Source organism: Pongo pygmaeus, chromosome 13 (assembly GCF_028885625.2).
Source record: "Pongo pygmaeus isolate AG05252 chromosome 13, NHGRI_mPonPyg2-v2.0_pri, whole genome shotgun sequence".
NCBI lineage: Eukaryota > Metazoa > Chordata > Mammalia > Primates > Hominidae > Pongo > Pongo pygmaeus.
The window spans coordinates 100,649,262-100,671,336 of NC_072386.2; the positions used below are offsets into that span (position 1 = coordinate 100,649,262).

At 45.2% G+C, this 22,075-nt stretch overlaps 1 protein-coding gene and 1 non-coding gene across 2 annotated transcripts; one reads left to right on the top strand and one right to left on the bottom strand.

Annotated features, from left to right (window-relative positions):
• The first annotated feature begins 341 nt into the window (after positions 1-341).
• TRNAR-UCG (transfer RNA arginine (anticodon UCG)) lies at positions 342-414 on the top strand. The gene has a single exon. It is a non-coding gene; the product is annotated as a tRNA-Arg (tRNA).
• A 959-nt stretch (positions 415-1,373) lies between these two features.
• Positions 1,374-9,983, bottom strand: C13H9orf152 (chromosome 13 C9orf152 homolog). The gene is made up of 2 exons (XM_054501858.1): positions 9,211-9,983; positions 1,374-3,262 (listed from the first exon to the last, which is right to left on the bottom strand). The coding sequence occupies exons 1-2, from the start codon at positions 9,401-9,403 to the stop codon at positions 2,736-2,738; spliced, it is 720 nt and encodes a 239-aa protein (XP_054357833.1). The 5' UTR covers positions 9,404-9,983; the 3' UTR covers positions 1,374-2,735.
• Between the last annotated feature and the right edge of the window lie 12,092 nt (positions 9,984-22,075).

Consider the following 22,075-nt stretch of genomic DNA (forward strand, 5'->3'; position numbering starts at 1 on the left):
CTGTGGCTCTGAGATTTGGCTCTGAAATCTCTGGCTTTAATTCACCCAACAAAGGTCACACCTCTACCAATGGCAGTGCCCAGACTAGAGCCTGATCCGTCCTCCTCTGCCAGGGGAGACTGAAGCATGGTGTGTGCCAGGCAGCCACATGGGGAGTCCACACTGGGAAGTGGAAGCCTGGGGAACCCTAGGTAAAGGTGGCCTGCCTGATGCAGGATTTACAATGTGAGCTCTTTTTTCTCTACCTTAGGAAGAGAAGAGGAAAACCTTCTTCTGCTAATGTTATCGGTGGAGACCATCCAGGCTCTTGGCATTTTGAACAAGGTCTTAGAGAATCAGGTGGCCACGTGGCCTAATGGATAAGGCGTCTGACTTCGGATCAGAAGATTGCAGGTTCGAGTCCTGCCGCGGTTGTGGAGGTTTTATCTTTTGCTGAGTGCGGTGGCTCACGCCTGTAATCCCAGCATCTTGGGAGGCTGAGGAAAGCGGATCACCTGAGGTCAGGAGTTTGAGGCCAGCCTGGTCAACATGGAGAAACCCCATCTCTACTAAAAATACAAAATTAGCCAGGTGTGATGGCGCATGCCTGTAATCCCAGCTGCTCGGGAGGCTGAGGCAGGAGAATCGCTTGAACCTGGGAGGCAGAGGTTGCGGTGAGCTGAGATCATGCCATTGCACACTCCAGCCTGGGCAACAAGAGCAAAACTCTGTCTCAAAAAAAAAAAAAAAAAGGGCTGGGTGTGGTGGCTCACACCTGTAATCCCAGCACTTTGGGAGGCCGAGGCAGGCAACATGGTGAAACCCTGTCTGTACAAAAAAAACACAAAAATTAGCCAGGCATGATGGCGCACGCCTGTAACCCCAGCTACCGGGGAGGCTGAGGTGGGAGAATCGCTTAAACCCGGGTGGTGGAGGTTGCAGTGAGCCGAGATTGTGCCACTGCACTCCACCCTGAGAGGCAGAGCAAGACTCCATCTCAAAAAAAAAAAAAAAAAAAGATGTAATTATTGGCTGGTTGTGGTGGCTCACACCTGTAATCCCAGCACTTTGGGAGGCCAAGGCAGGCGGATCACCCAAGGTCAGGAGCCCAAGACCAGCCTGGCCAACATGGTGAAACCCCGTTTCTACTAAAAATACAAAAAATTAACTGGGGTAGTGGTACATGCCGGTAATCCCAGCTACTTGGGAGGCTGAGGCAAGAGAATGGCTTGAACCTGGGAGGCAGAGGTTGCAGTGAGCCAAGATTGCACCACTGCACTCCAGCCTGGGCAACAGAGCAAGACTCCATCTCCAAAAACAGGAAACAAAAGCAAACCTATAGAAAGATACGTTACTTGTGGGACACTTCTTTAAAAACAAAAGCAAAGGACAAATTTTTTTGAGAAAATTTCCTTTTTTATTAGAATATTTAAAAAACAACTGAATTGTATTAATTATTCACAAAAGGAATGACAATTCCCAAATTTGAGTGGATTTCTGGGTGGTTCAATGAGGCTTCTACATGTTTTTCACAGGTAATGACACTACTAGTTAACAGCTCTGGATGTAGATGGGCAAGACTGGACGGCCATACGGAGAAAAGAAAGGTGGGAGTGAAACTTTACAGAGAAAGCACATGAGATGAGGGAAAGGCACCTTAGGTGTGTTTAAATAGCATTACAAAAGCTAAACATTAACCAGGAAATACAAGCTCTTTTCCCTATCACCCAAGTGACACCTGCTTCGCTTTGTCTTAGGTTTAAAAATATGTACTTGATCCCAGGAAGGATCTGAGTGATCCAAGTTGGACTAAACAGGAGGCAGTCTATAGGGAATGCGTATTTTTCAAGCAGGAGCATTTCTTTGCTTCTTTTGTTCAGGATCTCATCATTATATATCGTCAATGATTGGCAGTTTTTAATAAGAACTTAATTCGCAGAGAGAGAGGGAAAAGATAGACAGGTAGGAAGGCAGGAAAGAAGGCAAGAAGGAAGAGAGGAAAGAAAGAAGGAAGGAAGGGAGGAAGGGAGGGAGGGAGAGACGGAAGGAAGGAAGGAGATAACTCTGTGATGATGCTGGAATGTACATGTCTCAGTGAGCAGTGACAGATGATTAGCCCTTTCTAAAGACCCCTTAAAGACACAAAATGGTAGGTAGCATTGATCTGACCTTCATACCCAGGGTGACCATACTTTGGGAAGCCCAAATTGAAATGATGTGATCACTGCCAATGAGTGTTGTGACTTCTAAGTGAGATGGCCCCCCAGACACAGCCACCAGAAAAAGCGTCTAAATTCTCAGAGCTTGTCTTCTCCAGAATATGTGAGAAATCATCAGAAGACATTGAAAACAAGAATGCCCATGCCCATTGACCCCTGGGCATTGCTAAGGCATTCTGTTGGCTAGAGTCCCTGGTTTATGTTCCAAAATTCTCCAGTTCCAGGGATGGAGCAGATGTTTTACTGGTCCTCCCCAAGGAATGGATATCCAGGACCTCATAGTAATGTCAGAAGGGGGCTGCACTGACCAGACAGTCGTCTTCATCCTAAACTGTGGGCAATTTGGCCTGGGAAGTCTCTTCTTATTGGAAGGGTAAAACCATGTTACCACTGTGAAGTTCATCTCCCACAATTCCTATAATTAGGTTAGTCCAGTTCTTGCTCATAGCTAGAGACCTCGTGTGTCTCTGCCTCCTTGGTTCTCCTATAAGGCCATAGCTGGCCTCAAGGTCAAGAAATCTGGCAGAATAGAAAGCTTCAGGCTGAGCCATATAAGCCCAGGTTCCGGGCAGCTTGGGAGATCCTGGGAGTTTTCCTCCGGGGAAATGGATAGTAAGCTGGTTTGCCAGACCTGTGTGGGTTCTTTATGGAAAGAGGACATTGAGTGCTGAATTTTAAGCCAGATTCCACTGCCTTTGTTTGGGTATTGCCCAGCTGGCATGGAAGCTGGGCAGCCTCTGGGATTCTGTTTCCTTGCTGAGTCATCTGATTGGTTTCAAACAAGTGTGTGTCTCCTTCAGGAGGGAGCCTTTGGTCAGATCCCACAAGCTTACCCCTATGATGTACTTGATGACTGGTGTCCTGGGGGAAGGTTTCAACCAAACGATGCATCTCCAGGTGCGTGTGCCATGGAGACTCGGGGGCCTGAAGACAGCCCTGGGCAGCCTCCTCCAGCCTCCCCTCCACCTCGGAATCTGCCTCTTCCAGGAACAGTGAGCTCCTTCTCTCCTTGTTAATCCAAACAGCATTGACCATCGATTCTGCAGGGGCAGGTGTGTTTCCTCCTGAAAAGAGAAAGCACCAGCAGGGTCATCACTGGAAGGGACAGGGGTGGCTCTCACTTAGGGGGTCTCATTGCTTTCAAGCTGAAGGAAGGCCATCCCCAGAAGATTCCTGGTACATTGCATGTGTGTACATGTGTCCACACACAAGATCTCACTTGCATGCTCACACACATGCCCTTTCACACCTCACCCATATATACTCACACGCACACAATTATTCATTCATTCAACACATATTTATTGAGCACTTAATATGTGCCAGGCATTATTTATTCTAGGTCCTGGGAATACAGCAATGAACATTGAGACAAAACCCACACCTTCCTGGGTGTGTCCTAGTTGAGTAGAGACAAAAATGCATATTTATAGTAAAATTTCAGGTGGCAATCAATGCAATGGAAAATCTCAAGCATAATAGAGGGTCAAACACTGAAGTGAAAGAGTGAACTCTGGGAGGAGATAGGGAACTAGCATTTGGGACTAAAAGAAAGGCAAGGAACAAGAGCACACACAGACTCACAAATGTGGGTTCACATATGCTCACCAGTGGAAAAGATTATTCTTAACTTATGGGGTTTTGTGTTCTGGGATTCTTTTTTTTGTTTGTTTTTCTTAAGACGGAGTCTGTGGGGTTTTGTGTTCTGGGATTCTTTTTTGTTTGTTTGTTTTTCTTAAGACGGAGTCTCACTCTGTTGCCCGGGCTGGAGTGCAGTAGTGCAATCTTGGCTCACTGCAACCTCCACCTCCTGGGTTCAAGCGATTCTCCTGCCTCAGCCTCCCGAGTAGCTGGGATTACAAGGCACCTGCCACCACGCCCAACTACTTGTTGTATTTTTAGTAGAGACATGATTTTCACCGTGTTGGCCAGGCTGGTCTTGAACTCCTGACCTCAAGTGATCCGCCCGCCTCAGCCTCCCAAAGTGTTGGGATTACAGGTGTGAGCCACTGCGCTCAGCTGTGTCTTGGGATTCTGTTAGTGAGTTTACCACCCAAGGCAGAAGACGGAGGAGTTATGTTTTGAAGCAGCTCCTTTTAGAGAACCAATCATTATCCTTCTCCTAGTCCACAGGCACTGCTCTGGGAGGCCATCTGCAGCATTTATGGCTTCTCAGAACTGGCTTTAGGGTGGAAGAGGCAGACCAATGTCTCTTTTCTTTCTTGGGGACTTCTTTTTAAACTACCTAGTGGAATAGGACAGTTCATTGTTAACTCTTGGTGGCAGTGAGAGGGATTGGAATGACTGAAAGGCATTTTCCTTATAGAAAGCAGGTGTGTGACCAGCTTGGAGCTCCTCAGAGGTGTCATTTAGGTTCACTTGTCTGTTCCAGCACCTGTTATCACAGGAGGCCCTGGAGGTGACAATGTGCAGAGCAAGAGTGGGGAGATGATGTTGGAAGAATAAAGTCAGAAGGAAGCCCCTGAGCTCCAATTCAGGGATCCCAAAGAAACAGAAGACCAGCTGCAGCCATCTCAGCCAACAACTACTCTCCTGTCAACACTAACTCTAGTGTGAGGCTCTCAAGATTTGTTTTGGCTTTGTAACTGCATTAGTTCCTTAGTATTATTTTCCAGCATGAAATGAAGGAAAGTTTTTTTTTTTTTTTGAGATGGAGTCTCACTCTGTCGCCCAGGCTGGAGTGCAGTGGCGCCATCTCAGCTCACTGCAACCTCCACCCTCTGCATCCCGGGTTCAAGCGATTCTCCTGCCTCAGCCTCCCGAGTAGCTGGGTCCACAGGCGCCCGCCACCAAGCCTGGCTAATATTTTTTGTATTTTTAGTAGAGACGGGGTTTCACCGTGTTAGCCAGGATGGTCTCAATCTCCTGACCTGGTGATCCGCCCGCCTTGGCCTCCCAAAGTGCTTGGATTACAGGCGTGAGCTGTAAGGAAACTTTAAAAATATCCAACATGTTATGTACTTATTTGAGAACAAGGAAGGAGGGAGACACAATGGGAGAACCTAGAAAGTGGTATCCTCTCCCAGCACGAGTATAGAAGGAAAGGACTGAAGGTGAACAGGCCTGTTCAACTGTCAGTCCCAGCCTGCGGTTCAGAGGAAAGGAAAAAGAGTTAGGCTGGGAGGTACCCAGGGACCCCACCCCAGAGCAGCCTCTGCTGAGAATCACCATGAGCCCTCTGCAGCAGTACCCTCCACATCTTGGGATGGTGCCTGCTCTTCACTGTACAAGTGAAAGAGAATTAGGGTAATTGCCTGAAGAGTATAGGGACATTTTATATCATGTTTTTTATCTGTTTTGTTTTGGTTTTGGTCAGTCAGGGACTGGAGATGAAGGAAATGTACTCGTTGTCTATAATACTTTCTTCATTCTTCACCCTTGATTCACTTTGCTAGGAGATACAAATTGGAGAAGGGGTATTTTGAGCCCCTCCTTGATTTCTCTCTTCAGTGGGGATGAAGGAAGCGGATGGAGAGAAGAGCGAAGAGAGTGGTAGAGAGACTCAGGGAGGAAAGAAGAATCGAAATTCACCCTAACTGCCTGAGACCTTTGGTGGAGCCTCTCTCATCAAGCCAGAGTCAGGCAGACGTGAGGTCTAGTCCTGAGTTCACCACTGACTCACTAGGAGACCCTAGGCCTCCATTTCCTCATCTATAAAATGGAGATCTTAAAAAGGGAGCTACCTTACAAGGCTGCCAGGAATGTTCAGTGAAATGTAATATAAAACATCCAGCCCAGATATAAGTCCCGACCCTAATCCCTTTTTCTACATAAGGCAAGTCACACAGTGTCTGACTGTGACAAAAGCATATTCCTTTTGGACACCAATCACTGGGGGTAATTGGGGCTCCACAGACTTCTGAAAGTAGCTCAAGGTCCCCTGGGAACTTATGTTGCATCAGGGAAGGCACGCTGCTACTTGTAACTGCATTTCCAGAGCCTGGATCCATTGCATAATGCTAAGACAGGGTGAAGAAAGCTAATTTCGGAGCACTTCCTTTCATTGATCAGCTCCTAGAATTTCTGAGCTTCTAAATGCAACCCAATGTCTTGAGACATTGACTTCTAGCTTTAGTAGGAGCCCAGTCTCAATGCTTACTCTGTCTTCCTGGGTCTTTCTGCTGCACTGGGCACTGAGGATCACGGTCCTCTAAAATCCTTCTACCAGCTTGGCTTCATGACGTTAATTGCTCTTGATTTTCTTCTACCACTTAAAATATGTTTAATTGTGGTAAAATACATAGAACATAAAATGTACCATCTTAACCATTTTTAAGTGCACAGTTTAGTAGTGTTCAGTACATTGACATTATTGTGGAACCAATCTCCAGAACTCTTCAGCTTCCCTAACTGACACTCTATAAGCATTAAACAATAACGCCCCCTTCCCCATGCCCCAGCCTCTGGCAACCACCATTCTGCTTTCCTTCTGTCTCTTTAAATGTGACTACTCTACATACCTCATGTAAATGGGATTATACAGTATTTGTCTTTTTGGGATTGACTTACTTCACTTAGCATAATGTCTTCAAGTTTTATCCATGTTGTAGCGTATGGCAGAATTTCTTTCCTTTTTATGGCTGAATGATATCCCTCTCCTCAAATTTTGACTGCTCTCTCCATCTTCCCTGGCTTCATTTCCTCCTCTTGTTCCTTAAATATTTCAGTATTCCAGAACTGTAATTTTCATCCCAGTTTCTTATCAATTTACACATGGATTTCCCACAGTTTTATCCATGCCCATGGCTTCAGCTACCATCTATAGATGAATGACCCCAAATCTAGCTCTCCAGCCCAAATGAGATCCAGGCTGGATGGAAGGTCTACAGGCAACTATCTCCAATGCAGTATATTCAAAAACAAGTTCATCTCTCTCTACTAAAAACCTTTTTCTCCTGTATTCTCAAGGAAAGATACCACCAGCTATCCTGTTGCTAAAGTATAGGGGACAATTAATTGCTCTTTTGCCTCCTTAGTGTCATTTTCACCTTATTTTTTCACCTTACCCTGATTTCTCCCTGGAGAATTACCTACTCCTTCACATTCAGTGCTAGTGTTTCAAGTGGCCTTCCTACTTAGATGCATGTGACATACGTGATCTTGTCCTCAGCCAATCAGTGCATAAAGCCTTGATGAGCTTTATACATATTAATTCATTTGATTCCTACAACAACCCTATGATTTGGGTACTACAGTTATTCCCAATTGACAGGTGAGGAAACTGAGCCCCAGAAAATTTACGTAACTTGTTTAAAGCTGCATATTAAGTAAATAGCAGAGCTGGGACTCAAACTCAGGTTGTGCTCCAAGACCCAGTACATGACCACTCCATTACACAGTATGCTGCCTCTCACAGTTAGATAAAGAATGTGGAACTCAGCCAAGTATGGTGGTTCATGCCCAGCACTTTTGAAGGTCGAGGCGGGTGGATCACCTGAGGTCAGGAATTCAAGACCAGGCTGGCCAACATGGCGAAACCCCGTCTCTACTAAAACAATACAAAAATTAACCAAGCGTGGTGGCAGGTGCCTGTAATCCAGCTACTCAGGAGGCTGAGGCAGGGAGAATTGCTTGAACCTGGGAGGCAGAGGTTTCAGTGAGCCGAGATTGCACCCCACTGCACTCCAGCCTGGGCGACAGAGCGAGAATCTGTCTCAAAAAAAAAAAAAAAAAAATGTGGAACTGCAAACTGCTGAAAGTGCTCTGAATGATCCTGACCTAGCTGGGAGGTCAGAAGTCTTCTTGGAGAAAGCCACACCTGGGCACTCCTTGCATGAACCATAATTTAGCACCTAGTAATGATGGGAAAGGGGGCACTGAGTTACCAAGAGCAGGAGAAAGGACGAGCACAGGGGGTAGTGAATTCTCTGGGGGCATGTTGAATTTGAGATGTCTTTGGATCATCCCCACTAAGCAATTAGATTTGTGAGTCTGAATTGCAGGTGTATTAAGCCTGGTGTTTCCATTTGATAGGGATTTAAATTAATAAATGTTTGTTGAATAACTGAATGAACAAATACCCTCAAGGGTGGGATAGAGCTTTTGGAACCTTTCAGTTTATGCCCTGCAGAGATGGTGACTGTTTGACTGTGCCAGTTCACTCCTGCCAGGAATGAGGATTCCATTGGTTGGCAACAGCCCAGGTAATGAGAGATGGGCTCCTTCAGCTCAGTGGTGCCACTTTTGTTCCCAAAAGGCAGCGCACTTCCTGCCCTAGACAGAGAGGTCCCTCTGGCCCCTGATTCCTGCCCAGTCTGGCCTGGCAAAGGGCAGCCCAAAGAGTCTACTGAACTCTACAAATAACCACAGAATCCCACAGAGCCCAGCTTTGACCATTCAGGGCATCTTCCCTTCTCCCTCAACCTGTTCCTCTGTTCAAGGAGGAAGGGCTGGGATTTGACATGCCCTTGCTTTCTGAGCCCTGTGCCTCTAACTCCCTCCAGGAATGAAATCTGAGTTCCCAAAGGGAGGAGGTTTCTCCCCATGAGGGGGTTTCTGTGTCCAATCACACCTCCCTGCCTGATGTTTGAGGCTGGATGAGCCTGGGATGCCTCATGGGTCTCTGAGCCCTAGATGTCCTCTGGACCAGACAGTTCCCAGGCTATTGGGAACGCCATGTCTTCTACCTCCAGAGTGAATTCCTCTGGTTTGTAGGAGGTGCCTTAGTTAGACCCAGCCAGGAAGCAGAGCTCCTATCACCATACCTGGGCTAGCAGGGGGGCCAAGCCTGGCTCACCAGGCTGACCAGTCTAGCAAGATTAGAACATCAGAGCAGAGGCCAGGAACAGTGCTGGCAGCCAGGTGCTTGGCTGAGGCCCCTGGCTCCCTTAGCAGGTGGGACAGCTGAGCAGAGCTGCCCTGAGCCCACCTCCCCTGCTCTTCCCCACTGGGAGGGAGGGCTGGCAAAGCCCTGGCTCTGCCTCCCTGCAGCTCTTGCCACTCAGGCCTCCCATGGTAAGTCTCTCCTTCCCCAGCACCTGTCCATCCCTACCTTTCGGAAGCACCAGGAGGTGGGCCTGGGTCCTCTGCTGCCTCTTCAAGCCTTCATACTGGGCTCGCAGGAACTGGATGCTGAGTGGGGGCCCTTTCCCAGGGGCCTGAGTCCTGGAGCCCTCAGCCATTAAGTGAGACCTAAACTGCCAGAAGTGGGGCAGGGCTGGGCATGGGCAGGGCAACCCCTCCATCCGGATCCGGGAGAAAAGCAAACAGAGCTGGGTGGGGCAGGTCCTGGGGAGGGGAGAGAGAGGGAGGGGGCAGTGAGGGAGAAGGAGAAGTGACAGGCAAAAGGAGGGTGGAAAGAGGAGTGGGACTGAGGAAGGAGATAGAAAAATAAGGGGGAAGGAGAAAGATGAAGGGGAAGAGGAGGTAGGGATAGGGAGAAATGGTGGGGAGGAGAAAAGTGGGAGACAGGGGCAGTAAGAGGAGAAGGAAATGATGGAAGAAAGAAGGGGCAGTGAAGGGAGAAAGACTGGAGGAGGGAGGTGATAGTGACAAGGGGGGATTAATGGGGTGAGAGAAGAAAGAGAGGGAGGAAGATGGAGACAGGCAGGAGGAGGCAGGGAAAGGAGTGATGGGGAGTGGGAGACTGAGAAGTAAGGGGAGGACAGGAGGAGCAAAGAGAAAGGCAAGCCCAGCTGCTCAGACCCCTTCAGGTGGGTCAAGAAGGTGTCTTATTCCAGGTCCTTCCATTGCTTGATCCTAAAGTTTAGAATCCAGTTCCCAGGGCCACGGTGAAATCTCCCATTTCCTGGCAGAGCTGGGACTGGGGCTGGGGAGTGCTAAGCTCCCGCTCTGCTCACACATTTGGGACTGGAACGTGGCCACTTTTCAGCAAACCTGCTGGTTGGGTTTGCAGTAGTTCAAAGAACACCCTCGGGAGCTTCACGAGGTCGGTGCCTCTGGATGTGTGCCCCGCGGCCACGCCCTAAAGAAACCCAGTAGCAAAGATCTCCCCAAGATCTCCACGCACACCCCAACACACACCCCAGGTGAAAATCCATCCCCAAAGTCAGCCATGGGACAGAGCCCAGGGGAATCTTGGCCTCTGGCCAGCCCTACCCCTTGGACATTTGGCGTAGCCTCGGCTGTCTCAGCATTTTCCAACCAAGCGGTAAGTTAGGCATCCCCTCACCCTCTGTTTGCCAGCCCCAACTTTTCCACATCGCTTTTGAATCCCAGACCCTCTCCCTCTTATACCAGCTTTGACCTAGTCTGGCTGCATTTGGTCAACTAAGTCCCTTTCTATCTTCTCCTATCACGGTGCTTACTGATTACCCAATTACCCAATATGTCTACAGAGGCAATGGAAACAGAGTAGAGCCTGAACCTACAAGACATTTTGGACATTAACCAGACAAGATCTAGTCATTTGATGTTGGGGAGCCGTGGAAGATGGAGGGCAAATCTTCACTGGGTAGTGTTTGTTAGTTTTGCTGGGGCTGCCATAATGAAATCCCACAAACTGGATGTCTTAAACAACAAACATTAATGTCTCAGAGTTCTGGAGGTTAGAAGTCCAAAGTCAAAGTGTGAGCAGGGTTGGTTTCTTCTTGGAGCTGTGTGAGAGTACCTGTTCCATGCCTCTCACCTTGCTTCTGATGGTTTGCTAGCAATCTCTGGTATTCCTTGGCTTGCAAAAACATTGCCTAATCTCTGCCTTTATCTTCACATGATGTTCTTCCTATGTGGGTGTCTCTGTGCCCAAATTTCCCCTTTTTATAAGTACAGCAATCACATTGGATTAGAGCTCAATCTGTCTCAAAAACATACCAAGAGAGATGCCAAAGCTTCCTTATACCTTTTTATTGGTAGGTCGCCCTATCATGAAGGCAAGAGCAACCCATCCATGCTGGATCAGCTGCACCTGCCATGAAATCATGGCAGTAGACATCATGGCAGTAGGCCGGCCACAATGGCTCACAACCGTAATCCCAGCACTTTGGGAGGCTGAGGTGGGTGTATTGATTGTGCCCTGGAGTTCAAGACCAGCCTGGGCAACATGGTGAAACTCTGTATCTATAAAAATTAGCCAGACATGGTGGCACATGCCTGTAGTCCAAGCTACTCAGGTGGCTGAGGTGGGATGATCGCTTGAACCCAAAAGCTCGAGGCTGCAATGAGCCATGATTGCACCACTGTACTTCAGCCTGGGTAACAGAGTGAGCTCCTGTCTTAGAAAAGGAAAGGAAAGAAAAGAAAAGAGAAGAGAAGGGAGGGGAAGGGAAGGGAAGGGAAGGGAAGGGAAGGGAAGAGAAGAGAGGAGAGAAATAATGGCAGTAGAAATTTCTACTGTATTTTGGCATTTACTTGTCAGCCTTCATCTTTTAGCATTAACAGTTTTTGTCTTTTTCTATATGGGCGTGTTTGTGGATATTTTGATGAGAAGTAAATTGAAGCTATCTACTGCTGATTGAATTCCTTTTAGGAGCTTAAATTCCCTCTTTTAGTTCATATAGTTCCTCTTTCTTTTAAAACTCAAATCTTTAATCCATTTGAAATTTATTTTAGTGTTGTGTAAGGTATAAGGCAAGGATCTAGGGGTTTTTTTCCTCCAAATAATTGACCAGTTGTTTCAACAGCACTTACTGAATAAACTTTCCTTTCCCTTGGTCTGTGATAACAATAACAATAGTATAAGAAAAAATTGGCAACTCTATCTCATCCCAGGGAGTCTTTAGAAATAAATGAGAAAAGATGATCAAGCCTGGAGTTTGTTCTGGGTGGCTGCCACTAAATGGGTGACTTTCATTATCCAGGTAGATCCTCCAGAGGAACTGGAAATAAGCTTCAAAGTTGTTCAGGGCTCGAGATGCTGGAGTAGGAATAAGATGTCTTGTTATTCTAGGGAATATTTTGTTTTCCTGTATGTATGTAAACTGTATGGAACCTGAAATGTCCCATTCTGGTTGAAAGATAAGACTGTGCTTAATGTAGCAGGTTAGTTCATTACAGGAACCAGCATCCCTACAGCCCTCCCTGGAGCTTCCAGTAAAATAACTTAGACCAGAGGTTCCAGGTCCACTCCTATCCAAGGGATCCAGCTATTCTGTGAGACTTGAGTGGTAACAGGTATCACTCACAACTGGGGCACCACTCCAGATAGAATGACTCAGACAATAACCCTGTCCATGCAAAGACCAGTCATTGATGGGTAGAGACTCAGAGACTTGAAGAAGGAATCCCTTAGGGAGCTGGCTTGAGAGCAGCAGGCTGGATCAGCCCAGTATACAGTGGGGGCAGGACAGGAGTGGTGGATCCTGTTCTTGTGAAGAACTTCAGTTTGGGGTTCTTTCCACTGGAGACTCCAGGAAAACTTGAGTTACCCTGTTCTTTCACTTTTCCTCTCCCTTGTAATAAGTTCACTCTGAGATTATCCCATCCCTAAAGCCTAGTGATCTAGCCTTAGAGAATCCAAGAGGGCAAGATTGCAAGGGATGGAGGCTTCCCTGTGCTCTCTTCTCTCTGGTTCCAATGAGGAGGGGACCTTGTCCTATGGAGTGGACTGTGATTTGCAGGTGTATGAATGACAGTGTCCACAGGAGAGCCAAGTATGACGAAGAAGGACTCAGGATGTCAAGAAGTGCTTCAGGGCAGACAGACTCAAAAATTCAAAGCTCTCAGCCTTAAGAGTAAGGGAGATTCCTCTCTGAAAAAAGAGATGCTAGGCTAGACATATGAAAACAATAGTTATAACTGTTGAGCTAAAACTGCAATGGGTCAGATATGTGCTAATCACTCTGTGTAAATGATCAATTTTTTCATTATGGTAATATTTGTGTAAATGAAATGGACTATTTTAACAATTTTTCAGTGTACAGTTCAGTGGCATTGCATTCATCCACAGTGCCCTGCAACAATCACCATTATTTCCATCATCACAAACAGAAACTCTGTACCGATTAAATAATAACTCCCTACTCCCCATTTCCCTACATCCCTGGCAACCTCTACTATACTTCCTGTCCCTATGACTTTGGTACCCAACGTAAGTGGAATCATACAATATTTGTAATATATTTGACTGGCTTATTTCACTTAACATGTTGTCAAGGCCCATTCATGTTGTAAACATTCATCAGAACTTCGTTCCTTTTTATGGCCGAATAATATTCCATTGTATGGATAGGCCACAGTTTGTTTACCCATTCATCTGTTGATGGACATTTGGGTTGTTTCCACCTTTTGGCTATTGGGAATAGTGCTGCTATGAACATTGGTATACAAGTGTGTGTTTGCATTCCTGCTGTGAATTCTTTTGGAAAAGCTGGACTATATAATAATTCTATGTTTAGCTTTTTTGAGGAATCTGGACAAAATTAAATTTAATTTCTCATGAGAACACTGTGAGAGAAGCAACATTACTATCCTTTCTCCTTCACCTTTTACACCCAAACCATCTCTAGGCCTGGGAGATTCAAGCTCTAAAAGATACCTGAAATCCGGCCAGGCACAGTGGCTCACACCTGTTATCCCAGCACTTTGGGAGGCCAAGGTGGGTGGATCACCTGAGGTCAGGAGTTCAAGACCAGCCTGACCAACATGGTGAAACCCAGTCTCTACTAAAAATACAAAAAATTAGCCAGACGTGATGGCAGGCACCTGTAATCCCAGTTACTGGGAGGCTGAGGCTGGAGAATCACTTGAACTAGGAGGAAGAAAATGCAAAAAAAAAAAAAAAAAAAAAAAGATACCTGAAATCCATGTATTTCTCTCCACCTCCACTGTCATCCACCTAGCCTATGCTGTCCTCATTTCTTTTTCCAAGACCACTGCAACAGCCTCTTACCTGTCCCCTCCCTCCCACTTCCACACGTGTCCTCTCATCCATTGATCCATTGACCTCACAGCAGTTAGTGTTCTCCAAAAGACACAAAGTAAATTGCATCTCATGGCTTCTCTCCCAGTTAAATCCTTCAGTGGCTTCCGAATACACTCAAACTCACATTCAAATCCTTCTTATGGCCCAGGGGGTTGTGCCTGTCTTGGGTCTGTCTCACCTTTCCAGTCTCTGTGTCAACTTTCCCCTTGCTCTCTACTTTCTAGACAAGATTTCCTATAAGTGGGTTCCAGATATGCCTATGACTGAGACCCACAACTCCTGGGCCAGGTGTCTCCAGCCACAAACATCTTCTGCATTTATTTCAGTGATCTATACAAATAGTGTCATTTTCTAGGTGTGCCATGATGTGAAAGAGGGGAGAAAAGTATTCTCACCGCTTTAGCCTTCTCTAAAGGAATTTCTTGAATTCCACCAATGTCTTTCCCTCCTTGGAGCTTTGGTATGTGCTGTTCTTTGTCTTCTAGAGCACTCTTTTACTTACTTTCACCTCAACCGTATCTTCATTATATTTCCATAATTGGCAGCACCCACATGTCCCCTAGCTAACTTGTAAACACCTTCAGTTCTCAGCTTTAAAAAGTGGTACAGTGTAAGGATTGAGAGCATGAACTATGAAGCTAGACTATGCGGGTTTGTGTTTTATCTTCCCTATTCTTAGCTACTCTCCTCTTGCTCTCTAGAGTCAAGTGTGCCTTTGGGTTAGTTAAGTAACTGGAGTCTTGCTCTGTCGCCCAGCCTGCAGTGAAGTGGCGTGATCTTGGTTCACTGCAAGCTCAGCCTCCTGGGTTCAAATGATTCTCCTGTCTCAGCCTCCTGAATAGCTGGGACTACAGTTGCGTGGCACCACACCCGGCTAATTTTTGTATTTTTAGTAGAGATGGGGTTTCACTATGTTGGCCAGGCTGGTGTTGAACTCCTGACCTCAGGTGATCCGCCTGCCTCGGCCTAAGTGCTGGGATTACAGGTGTGAGCCACCACACCCTGCCTAAGATGTCCTCTCTTAGCAGTATGCCTTTGGGCCAGTTACTTAACTTCACTGTGCCTGCAGACAGAGCGATTACCAAAGAGAGGAAGATGGCTTGAGCTGAGCAAACAAGCAAAACGGACTTTATCAAGCATTGCCTTCCAGGTGCTAAGCACGTGACAATATTGCGCATGTGTTGACTCATTTAATCTGTTTAACTCTATAAGGCAGATGCCAAATTATTATTATTATCATCCCCATTTTCCAGATGGGAAACTTGAAACTCAGCAAGGGACTTTCCAACTCCAAATGCTTTTCCTCTCCAGAGCGTCACTGCTCTATGCCAGTTACATACAGAGTAATATATTGGAATGCTATTTGCCTGGGGACAGTAAAGTCCTGGCCTCCAGCCTTGATCAGGATCCAGGTGTAGTCAACAGATCCCAGTCTGGCTAATTTAAGCAGAAAGAGATTTCACATGGGGAACTGGTGCTGGTAAGATTATTAGCAGAGCAGAAAGAGCAACATTAGGCCTCCAGACCACTCTTTCTCTTACCCTTGTAGTTTTTCCAAAGATGGATAAACACTATCTTTCATCTCTTGTACCCTTTGGCAACTGAGCTTGCCATTCCCTCATCAAGAGATGGAGCCTATATCACTTTCTTAAGTGTGAGTTGGTTGAGTGGTATCATTTGGCTAACAGAATGTGGTAGAAATGACTCTGTGTCTGTTCCTGGTGTAGCCCTAACTGCGGCTTCTGGCAGCTTCTGATTCCTGCTGTTTGGAATGCTGACTGTTGGGATGTGCCTCCTCTGAGCCTGGACACCATGTCATGGGCAGCCTGAACAACACAGTGAGGCGTGTCACGGTAGGTGTGTCAGCCACCAAATTCTGGTGAATTTCCAGCCAATAGCTGGCTTCAACTGCCAGAGAGTGAGCCCCCAGGTAATCCAGCCCAGTTGAGCCGTTGAATCACTGTAGCCCGGTGCACATTTGAATGTAACTTCATAAGAGAGCCCAAGGGAAACTTACCTACTTGAGCCCAGTTTATGCTTAGACCATGAGAAATAATAATAAATTTTGTTTTAAGTCACTAAGGTTGGGGATGGTTCATTAGACAGCAACAGATAACTGGAATATTTTTGATTATGAATGAGTATACTACCACTGCTGCTGAAGCTGCTGAACAGGAAAACCACCTGCCAAATTAGGAAACTTCCAAGACAGCTCTTTGCCCCCAAACTACACCACCTGGGCCATGAACCACACCTACAAAATGGGTGCCTGCATCCTGCCTCTTTGCCCATAGAATCTTACGAAAGCACAGCTGATTGCTCAACCCAAAGCATGTCCAGAATCCTAGCTCCAAGGAAATCTGGGAAATGTAGCTTTTAAAAGCTCCCCAGCCTTTGTAAGATAAAAGATTTAAATGGATATTGAAATAAGCAATCCACAGTACAGCCACCCATCCTAATTCCTAAATAACCAAGCAATAGCAAGACTCAAGAAAATAGAGGGAAAGTTTAAAAAAGTTATGCTGCATAATTCGGAGTCTTTTCACCCAAAATATCTTTTGCATTTATTACTCTATAGATCTTTGGGACACAGCTCAGCACACTCAATTATTATCATGTTCAAAGAGATCTTAGCTGTATCTAGCTGAATTTCTACATCTCTTCTGAAAGTTCTTTGATCTTTGCTATCCACTTAGCAAATACACAAGGCAAAAGAAACAAATGATAGCACTTGGTGATTGGTTACATTTTAAACCAAAAGGATGCAGAAATCTTTGTAGGTTGTCATTGTACATAAAAATGGAATATTTTATAGTCTTAAAACACAGGTAAATTTTATTTTAAAATTGGTTGTAGGTTGAGTTTTTTATTTATGTGGGGTAAAACTCACATTATAGAAAACTCACCATTTTAACCATTTAACATAAACAGTTCAGCAGCATTTAGTACATTCACAATGTTGTACAATCACTGTCTCTACTTCTAAAACATTTTCATCACCCCAAAGAGAAACCTCATATCCATTAAGAAGTCATTCTCAGCCGGGCGCAGTGGCTCATGCCTGTAATTCCAGCATTTTGGGAGGCCGAGGCAGGTGGACCACCTGAGGTCAGGAGTTTGAGACCAGCCTGAGTAACATGGAGAAACCCCATCTCTACTGAAAATACAAAAATTAGCGGGATGTGGTGGTGCACACCTGTAATACCAGCTACTGGGATTACTGAGGCACAAGAATCTCTTGAATCTGGGAGGCGGAGGTTGCAGTGAGCCGAGATGGAGACACTGCACTCCAGACTGGGTGAAAGAGTGAGACTCCAAAAAAAAAGAAGTCATTCTCCCTTCCCTCTGTTCCCAGCCACTGGCAATCACTCTGCTTTCTTCCTTTAAACATTTGACTACTCTGGATATTTCAAATAAATGGAACCATACAGTATGTGACTTTCTGTTCTGTTTTCTTTCACTCATCATAATGTTTTCAAGGTTCATTCTATGTTATAGCATATATCAGCACTTCACTCTTTCTTATGGTTGAACAATACTGCATTGTTTGGATATATCTTTTGTTTATCTATTCATTCACCGATAGACATTTGAGTTGTTTCCACCTTTTGGCTATTGTGAATTGTGCTGATATGAATACTCATGCTAAGTTTTTGTTTAAATACCTATTTTCTATTCTTTGGAGTATATACTCAGGAATGGAATTACTGGGTCATATGATTGTTGTATGTTATTTTTATTGCAAAACTTACTTGGCTGAAATTGTGTTGCATTTTGATGATACCGAAAGACTTTTGCATTGTATGTTTTGGCTTTTCTGTTACTATTCCAAGAGCTCTGCCCTAGAGCAGGCTGGCTTTTGTGTCTTAGTTGGTTAGTGTGTTTGGTCTTTTTGAAACACACTAACACTTAGTTGGTTAGTGTGTTTGGTCTTTTTGGATTATAGTTTATAATTTTTCATCATGTACTGGCAAAATAACTCCCTGGCTAGAAACAAGATTTGGACAGGAAACAACAGCTTCTGACCTATTTGTAATTCTTTTCCCATCCCTATTATTTCAAATGGATTGAAAGTCAATTAGAAAAAATGCACAGAAGTTCTCCCAGATTTATTTTTCTGTGTCCTATCAGAATCATTACCAATGAAGCTATTGCTTTTTGTAATAATTGTATAAAATCATTAAGTGAAATTTAGAGGCAGCATAGCAATTATATATTTGGAGTTCGCAGCGAGAATACCTGAGTTTGAATTCCAGCTGTTCAATTTACTACTTGTGATATATTGGGTAAGATTCTTACTATCTTTGTGCCTCAGTTTCCTCATCCATAAAATGGAGCTAATAATAGAAACCTTGTAAGGATGCAGTCTTTAGAACAGTGTCTGGCATGAGGTCAGCGTTTGTTGAATATAAATCCACAAATTCCTCCAGATAATTACAATACCTATTACCAAGATAATAAATTAGCTCTTAATCTATAAAGAGGTCCTTATTTATTTTAGTTTGACAATGCCTATCAATTTTCTACAAAAGAACAGAGATTTCCCCAATAGATATCGTATAAAAGATATTGAAGGAACACTATGGGACAACCAAACTTAATAATTCATCTAAAATACCTAAGAACAGATATTACAAAATTTAAAAACAGTTTTACCAATGACAAAACACAATGTACTATATAACAGCCACCTGGGCGTGGTGGCTCATGCCTATAATCCCAGCAGTTTGAGAGACCGAGGTAGGTGGATCACTTGAGCCCAGGAGTTTAAGAGCAATCTATGCAACATGGCAAAACCCCTCTCTACAAAAAATATAAAAATTAGTCGGACATGGTGGTGTGCACCTATAGTCTCAGCTGCTTGGGAGGATCGCTTGAGCTCAGGAGGCTGAGGCTGCAGTGAGCCATGACTGTGCTACTGCCCTTCAGCCTGGGGGACAGAGTTAGACCCTGTCCCAAAAACTAAAAAATAAACGAATAAATAAAAATAACAGCCCCCGTCTTTTGGTTTTGAAGTCAGGATTCTTTTGTTCATTCAACAAGTACTATTCAGCCACTACAATATTCCAGACACAGTACTAAGTATAGAATAGTGAATAAAACAGACACTATCCTCATGGAACTTCCAGTCCAGTGGTGGGGACAGAAGTGAAGAGCAAGTTAACTGATAATTGTATGGCTACAATTTATGGTAAGAACTAGGTAAAGAGAATACAGTAAATAACTTAAATACTATAATGCATATAAAGTGCTTAGAGGAGTGCCTGGATCTTAGTGTGCGACAATTGTTACCTATGACTATGATTTCAATAATCATTATAATTTATCCAGTTTATTAACCTTTACAACATAAAATCCATCTTAAATGTAAGTTTCCTGCCCTCTAGTGGGGACTTTGAGTCATAGCCAGACAAAAAAAGGGGTTTTGACGTTTCAGCTGCTTTTTTGTTGTCCTTGTTTGAGACAGATGGAGTCTCATTCTGTTGCCCTGGCTGGAGCGCAGTGGTGCGACCTCGGCTCACTGTAGCCTCCACCCCCTGGGTTCAAGTGATTCTTCTGCCTCAGCCTCCCGAGTAGCTGGGACTACAGGCGCCTGACACTGTGCCCTGCTAATTTATGTATTTTTAGTAGAGACAGGGTTTCACCATGTTGACCAGAGTGGCCTTGAACTCCTGACCTCGTGATCCACCTGCCTAGGCCTCCCAAAGTGCTGGGATTACAGGCATGAGCCACCATGCCCGGCCTAATTTTATTTTTTAATAGAGATGAGGCTTCTCTATTCCCCAATAGATATCATATAAAAGATATTGAAGGAACACTATGGAACAACCAAACTTAATATTTAATCTAAAATACCTAAGAACAGATATTACAAAAGTTAAAAACAGTTTTACCAATGATAAAACACAATGTACTGTAACTGCCACCTGGGCGTGGTGGCTTATGCCTATAATCCCAGCACTTTGAGAGACCTAGGTAGGTGGATCACTTGAGCTGTTTCCCATGCTGGTCTCAAATTCCTGGCCCTAAGCAGTCCTCTGGCCTCAGCCTCCAAAAGTGCTGGGACTACAGATGTGAGCCACTGTGCCTGGCCCAGCTGCTATTTAGTGAGCTCCTAAGGGCTGGAACACGCCAAACAGAACCAGACAGGCCAGACCAGACATTTGCCTGCCATCGACTCCCCTTCTGGGAAGCACAAAGGCTCCCCATGCAAGCTCAGTGCCATGTGACCTCACCACTCTCCCTGAGCAGCCATCTGGGGTCAGCCAGCAGCCTGTGAAGTGGCCTGGGGTGGAAGCTTTAGTAAGCAGGGCTCCTATACAGGAGGGTAGCAGGTCCAGCTAATTGGACTTTCAAAATAAAACAGGAAAGAGACCCTTCATCCACAGTCAAAGAAAAGACATAGAAAGTATATGAACCATGATTCTGACAGAACACCAGAATGAATGAAGCCTGATGCAGAGGTGGCCAGGACTGCCTCCCATCCCAAAGACAGTACAGTAGCCCCAAGGAATTCCAGCTAGGGCTCATGACTGTTACCTTCCCTGAGCATCTTCACCATAAACCCAAATTAACCCAGGTGGCTCTGACATCAAAGAGTCTAACCAACAAACATGCTTTAAATACGCCATCCCATTTCATCCTTACAAGCTTCCTAAAAAACAGGTATTATCATCCCCATCTTACAGATGAAGTACTCCAGGCTCAGAAAGTTTCAGTGAACCACCTCAGGTCCTGCAGCTAAAAACTGGCAGCACAGGTTTTTATACCTACTTTGTTCTGTTCTCAAAGCTCGTGTTTATTCCACTACCCCATACCTCTTATCCCATGGTATTGAAGCCTGAGTTTATTGGAGTCATGAGATGTTCTCCCCACGTTTTATTATAACAAAACCCTCTTTAAAAAAATTACTAGGTTAAACAACTTTAGTCAAGTTGTCAGATAATGTTTTGTACAAGCTTTAAAATAAGTGAACACCTAGGAACAACTTGATCTTTTGCTGCATAATCTTCGAGTATTCCTTTAATCAACTCACCCTGAATCTAATCATTGAAAAGTCTTTTCCAGCAGTTTGGGCCCACACTCTTGGGGACTGTTCTCTGTTTAAGCTGTAGTCAGATGACTGCTGTCTTAAGTTGCTTAAATTAAATTCGGGAGCTCTCAACTCAGACCGCACATTAAGAATCACATGGGTAACTTAAAAAAATTACTTACACTGGGGCTTCATCCCACACCAATTGAATCCAAATCACAGGAGCAGGTAGAGCCCAGGCGTCAGTACTTTTAAAACTTGCCAGGGGTGCTGGGTACAGTGGCTCATGCCTGTAATCCCAGGACCTTGAGAGGCTGAGGCAGGAGGATCACCTGAACTCAGGAGTTTCAGACCAACCTGGGCAACATGGTGAAACCCTGCTTCTATAAAAACTACAAAAAATTAGCTGGGTGTGGTGGTGCACATCTGAGATCCCAGACACTTGAGAGGCTGAGGTGGGAGGATCGCTTGAGCCTGAGGCAGAGGTTGCAGTAAGCCGAGATCGCATCACTGCACTTCAGCCTGGGCAACAGAGTGAGACCCTGTTTCAAAACTTGCCAGGGTGCAGCCAAGGTCAAGAACCACTGAGCTATTTAAATGGTTGCGTGTCAAGCTACCTACTTTCAGATAAACTTTTTTTTTTCCTTTTTCTTTTCTTCTTTCTTCCTTTTTTTTTTTTTTTTTTTTGAGACAGAGTCTTACTCTGTCGCCCAGGCTGGAGTGCAGTGGCATGATCTCGGCCACTGCAACCTCCACCTCCCAGATTCAAGGGATTCTCCTGCCTCAGCCTCCTGAGTAGCTGGGATTGCAGGAACGCACCACTATGCCTGGCTAATTTTTGTATTTTTAGTAGAGGCGGGGTTTCAGCATGCTGGCCAGGCTGGTCTTGAACTCCTGACCTCGTGATCCACCCACCTCGGCCTCCCAAAGTGCTGGAATTACAGGCGTGAGCCACTGCTCCCGGCCCAGAGAAACCTTTTTTTCTGTTCATGGTCCTGGCTGGTC